This window comes from Rhagoletis zephyria, unplaced genomic scaffold (assembly GCF_001687245.7).
Source record: "Rhagoletis zephyria isolate East Lansing unplaced genomic scaffold, Rhagoletis_zephyria_1.1 Rzeph_scaffold_00557, whole genome shotgun sequence".
Classification (NCBI taxonomy): Eukaryota; Metazoa; Arthropoda; class Insecta; order Diptera; family Tephritidae; genus Rhagoletis; species Rhagoletis zephyria.
This window is the reverse complement of record NW_016157641.1, coordinates 221,896-227,895: the sequence shown is the minus strand read 5'-3', so window position 1 is coordinate 227,895 and position 6,000 is coordinate 221,896. Positions and strand designations below refer to the sequence as shown.

Genomic DNA, 6,000 nt, shown 5'->3' with positions numbered 1-6,000 from the left:
CTGAAATTCGGTACACACCTTTACAAAGCAATATGGAATGTAGTGTTTTCATTATTACTGCAAATCCAAGATGGCCACCGCCACAAAATGGCGTACATTTGTTTTCAACGCCCTTTTGGATAAGAGATTTGTTTTCTAGAATGCACTGTACCTTTCGATTTCGGTCTCGGTTTTAGCCAAAGCATCAAATTTAGTCGAGACTACAAATTTTAGTCTGAAATAATATAAAATCTAAATAAAATTAAAATAAAATAAAGAAATTAAATAAAATAAACTAAAGAAATAAAAAAAATATTGAAACTTACATACATATATTATGCATTAGGGTGACTTAAACTTGGAAAAATGTTCGCCCTTTCGATGCATAAGTTCCATCGACCACCCGTTATCAACAATTTTCTTTAAAACTAATTTCTATCTTACAACCTCTTTTCCCTGCAGAAACTCACGCTAGTACCTTGCCTGCTGTTGGCCACAGTCACTACTTTAGCAGCAGCACTGCCACATCAACGTCTACAACGCGACGTCTCCGAGTTAGTGCCATACAACTATCTGCCACCTGGCCACCCGAAGCAGTCGCTACCCGTAGGCGCTGAAGCAAACACAGCCGATTCTATCGCTGTTGAAACTGAAGCGCCCGCTTCCGCCGACACCGATGTCGTTGATGCTGCCGCTGAACCTGAAGCTGCGCCTGTAAGCGCAGTCCGCGGCGCCGAGGGCTACCAATACCGCGCTGTACGCCGCTTAAAATACCGCCAACGCGTGCGCCGTGACGTCTCACACTTATCGGCTACTTATCTGCCACCCAATCAGGCTTATCTACCGCCTAATGGCGGCGTAGCAGCTGATGACTCTGATGTAGTAAATGCTGCCCTGCTTAAAGAAGCGCCAATCTACTTGCCACCCACTGACGCTGAGGAAGTGAGCACAGTAGCGCCAATTGTTGTGGAAGATGAAGTGGAAACTGAACCACCAGCGCTGCCAGAGGACGAAGAGCCAGCTCAGCCGGATGTGCGTACACATGGAGAAGAGGAAGGACCGCAAGACAGCGGTGTGCTGTTGCAGGATGGCTATCATTATAAGCAACCTGTCGAAGAGATGCCATTACCAAAGTCTGTCGAAAACGAGTATCTGCCGCCGTTAGAGCAGGAACAAACTGAGGCTGTAGGGCCGGAGGAAAGCGCCGTATTGGCCGATGATGGATATCATTACCGCGCGATCAGGCGTTTAAGATTGTAATGTAGGAGACACATTATTGCTTATTTTGTTTTTTAATTGAAAATATTTAATGTTACTTTTATACATACATACCTGTGTACATAAATAAATGGTTGTATTATTTTACTACAAATTATAAGGATCTTGTTACTGTTGGACATTCATGTGAAAACGAAATTCGCTTTCTTGCGTGGTGGATGAGTATCGGACGTACCACGCAGCTTCTACTCAGCGGAAGTAGTAACGAAGTTATTACGCGGGAGAAGATTCCATGTGCAATCAATAACATTCTCCTTCAGCATCACTGTCGGTTGGCCTCGTCAGTTCTGGAAAGTACTCATAGCTGCTTACCATCCCGTCACATTACGCAAGTCCCCAAACTTTCCGGCTGTTCTCGTAAAGGTGCTCGACCACCTGCGCCAGTTTGATCCCGGCGATCTCCACATGAGGGACCTTAAGTTTTAGATTTAGCAACAGATAAAGACCTGCACATTCGCCTCTGGTTTGAGTAAGCTCTGGTCAATCGAGAGATCCAGATCCTTGTCCAATCCGACGAAGCGAGATGAGAGAATGAAAATTTTATTCGATACGCGCGCTTATTTTAGCCGGCAATTTACACCGCATTCTTCGGTGGCCAAGGTCGAATATCGAGTGAACAGAAGGCTGCAAAAGCTAACAAAAAAAAAATCGAGGTGGCCATCGGGAAGGCAAAAACCTGCAAAGCTCCATTTCTCGCAACGAAATATGCAAGATGAGACTGAAAACACTCTCGTTGGCTACCCTCATAATACCAGATGCACATGTGGAAATCGGGGAGGGTGGTCCTACTACTAAAACCGGGGAAATAAGCCAACAAAGATAATGCTTTCCCCAATAGTGAAGACGCTTGAGACAGTGCTACTCCAGTACTTCACTTATCACAACAACCATAATAAATTTTCTAATAAGATATTTGTTTTCGTTTTAGTGCTAATTGGAGTACATATTTATACTCGCCCCAATTCAACTCACCAACCAACCAACAAGCTTACTTTCTCATCTCTTTTATGCTTAGTCTTCAGACACCTGTAGGCTAGCTATAAACATTTTAATCTACACAATAACCCTACATAATTATACTCATAAACTTCCTTAAGTAAGCGTTTCCTTTGACATATTTTAGTATAATTTCGCTTTACAGCAGCACGAAACAGCTTTTTACTACACTTATATTCATTTGTTAAATAACTCCACTCACGTACACTTCATGTCTATTGCTTAACAACTTTATCTTCCAACTTTAGTATGCTTTAAAGGACATTTTCTTATTTTTATGCATACTCTCTACATAATGTGATAGTACATACAGACTTTTACTTACAGTTACGCTTCGGCAAATAGTAAGCGGCGAGCCATAGGCACCCACCCGGCATACTCATACGTATGTAAATACACATTTAGCGCACAGTTTACCTTTGACTTTGCATTGCAATTTCAATTTTGCTCAAGTTCAACTTTTGCCGTTGTCACTGTGCCAAAGTCGTTATTTCTCCGTAAATTATTTTACGCAGTGCCATAAAAAAGTTATTGCCTTCGTTGTGTGCTTACAGAATTGATTACCACCCATCGTGTTACCTCAGTTATTGTGGTAAAAGACAGTACAAGTAAGTAAGTGAGTAAGTTGAGCATTTGCACAACTACAGTTGCCTTTTCGTCCGCAAATATTCCTGCCATCAACTCCATGCGTGCGCCCCGCCCCGCCCTCGTAACGTTCACACTGTCTGTATGTTTGCCAATTAAATGCAACAATTTGCCGTTGTGCGTTCCTTTGTATGCCATTTTATATAGCTTACTCTTGTTGCTTTGCTATTATTGTTTTGTATTGGTTGGGCTGACATTAGGCAGAGGCGTTGGTTGTGTGCCCACCATTTTATTATCGATGAAGCTGAACTGGCGCAAAGCAAGTGCCTTTGAGAAAGCGTGTTTATTTATGTGTGTGTGGCGTGCTATACTATTTAGGTATGTGTCTGTTCGTGTTAATGGCTAATCTTCTAATAATTAAGTGTAATTACATATCTGCGCAACTGCATTACTCAAGCGAAAGGTAATTTGCTATGTATTGGCATTTTGGAGGAATTTGTTCTTAGCTGAAAGTTTATTCCGAAATAATGGCGCCGCCGTGTGTTGGTGTGTCTGCAGGATAACATTGTTTTAAAATTTAAATCAAGCTTATTTTGTCTTCCAATTGTTATAAAATTTTCTCCAAATTGTAATTTATTTGGCGCCTTTTCGGATTAAATAAATTTTCTAGCGCTTTAATTAATGTTCATCAAATGAATAGATTGTTGTGACCACTATTTTGTCTTTTTTTATTAACATTTCTTTTTTCGATCTTTATTCGTTTTTAAGCTCTTTGCTGATAGTATGTATGTGGTCCTATTTCATGCATTGTAGTGTAGTCAACTTGGCATTTTTGGACGAAAAAAACGAATGGCCCACAATGGTCGGAGGGGCCATGTTTTACTCGAAAAATTAGAAGGACCGTAACGATTTCAATAAAACCGTAGAATCATACTGAATCTGAATCAGTTTGACACTTGACAGCTGTCAAATCAAATGTCAATCTCTCAAAAAATAATGATTTCTTTTTTTAATGCCTCTGATTAGGTTTTTAGACACACTAATCATGAATTGTATATCACACCAAAACTTTTGACAGTTAGCAGTTGTCAATAGACCGAAAAAATTTTTAATAATAAAAAAACAAATGCCACTGGTTAGGCTTTTAGTTACGCTGACCACGATGTTTATGTCACATTAAAAGTTTGACAGTTAACAGCTGACAATGCGACTGTCAGTTTTTCTAAAACTAAGAAAATCTTTTTAAAAATGGCACTTTTTAAGTTTCGAATAACGCTGATCACGAAATTGAAATTTTGACAGCTATGAAAGAAGCTGCAAATTTCTTTAGAATAATTTAAATTTTCCCAAAAATTAAACCGACTAGGTTTTAATACTCACTGAACTTCAACTCTATATTATATTTAAACTTTTTCATTTAACAACTGTCGTTTTCTCTTAAAAATAAGCAAATATTGAAAATTGCCGTTTTTGTGACTTTCTTGCAGTTTTGCTTAGTAAAAGAAACGATTTTTTTTTTTTAATAAAGAGAACATATTCAACAATTTTATTGAGACTGAGGGCGTTATTAATAAAAATTTTTGTGGAAAAACCACAATAATTTACATTTTGGTAGAAGTTATAGCTGCTATTTCGGAACACATCTCCTCCTGAAGTCTGATTTTCAACCGCCGTCACTGGGATATGCTCTCGGATTACAAAGTCAATGGTCTACCCACTGAGCTAAGTTCGCCACGTAAACTGTTGTTGCTTTTTCTTAGTTTAAATTACAAATAAAAAAAAGAGTATATATTAAAAATAAATTTGAATTAAATTATGCATATCTCATTCTGTGTATATCGAAGTGAAAATCCTAATAAATCATATGAACTTAGTTATAATATTAACTAAAATCCTCGGTGTTTGACCTTTTAAATTTCTCCAGCGCACTCTGCGCTCCCTCTAACACACTCAAACTCTAAACACTATGTAAATTTTTAGATATTATTGTTTTAAATAAGAAACTTTATTTTAATTTCATTCACATAATTTACAAAAATATTTTTTTTTTTGCTTTATTTTCTCTTTTAATTTAATTTTCTTTTATTTATTACTTTTTACTGTTTTAAAAAGAAAAATATATACATACATACTTAGGTTCTTTAATTTAATTTCATTTTTAAAAAACTTATTGCTAAATGGCTAACAGCATTACGCCAAGACCTGCTCGTTAGCAGTTCATTCAATTAGTCGTCTTTTGTCTTTCGAAAGACTTTGGTGAGTTGAAAGACAGTTGTCCGCATTGCCCTCTTAATCCGCCGCTCTTTTTACCGCCAGTTTGCGCGGCTTTTCTTTTCGTAGATCATTAAAGGACCATTTGGGTTGAAAATTCTAAGTCAAATCCATGCATTAATCAAAAACATAAAAATACTACCGTATAGAGGAAGAAATGCTCTACATAATTGCGGTGGGAAGTACTGCGCTGCAATTTGTCGTTTTCGCTTTATAAATTGTTGTTATTTCCTATAAGATGTCATCAAACACGTGGATAATCGTACATGGCGTATGAGTAACATTATTTAATACTACATGTATCACAAAAAAATCTTTTCATTTTAATTTCTTCATATACAATATAGCATTGTCATCTTTTTGATAAGAAGCATTTTAGCATCAATTTCCATTCACTTTTTACTTTTCTCTTAATTACATGTCGCACGTTTAATAATATACAGAATTATTTCAAAATTTCAATTTTTGTGGGTAAACGCAATCAAGGTTTAATCAATTCGTACAGTTGATATACAAAAACACATTTTGGAAGTTTAGCCATCTGTTAGGCTGAACATATTCTCCTTATCAAGCTCGTTAATTTTTTATGCCGCCTCCCAACGGCAAAGGTTTTAATGCATTTGCTCTCATTTGTATTAAGTATTCTATATTATGCATGCAGATTAAGCGTTCCCTAAAATATATACCTAGATACTCATATGCAAGGAAAGCGCTATTAAATATTAAAGAACAAGTAAAAACGCATGTCTGGCAAAATGTGAGCTACGTAAATTAAAGGCCATACACAAGCAAAAATAAAGTTGAAAAATCGCTTTTTTCCAAGTTTTTACTTAAGTACTTATGTATGTATAAAAGAGACAATACTAAGAGAATACTAAAAGATTAAATATT

The 6,000-nt window shown here is 37.0% G+C and overlaps 1 protein-coding gene across 1 annotated transcript; it reads left to right on the top strand.

Annotated features, from left to right (window-relative positions):
- Positions 1-441: 441 nt before the first annotated feature.
- On the top strand, positions 442-1,288 carry LOC108360339 (uncharacterized; the record flags this gene model as incomplete). The annotated part of the gene is made up of 1 exon (XM_017612595.1): positions 442-1,288. A coding segment is annotated over one exon (798 nt), but the record flags the coding sequence as incomplete, so codon positions are not given.
- Between the last annotated feature and the right edge of the window lie 4,712 nt (positions 1,289-6,000).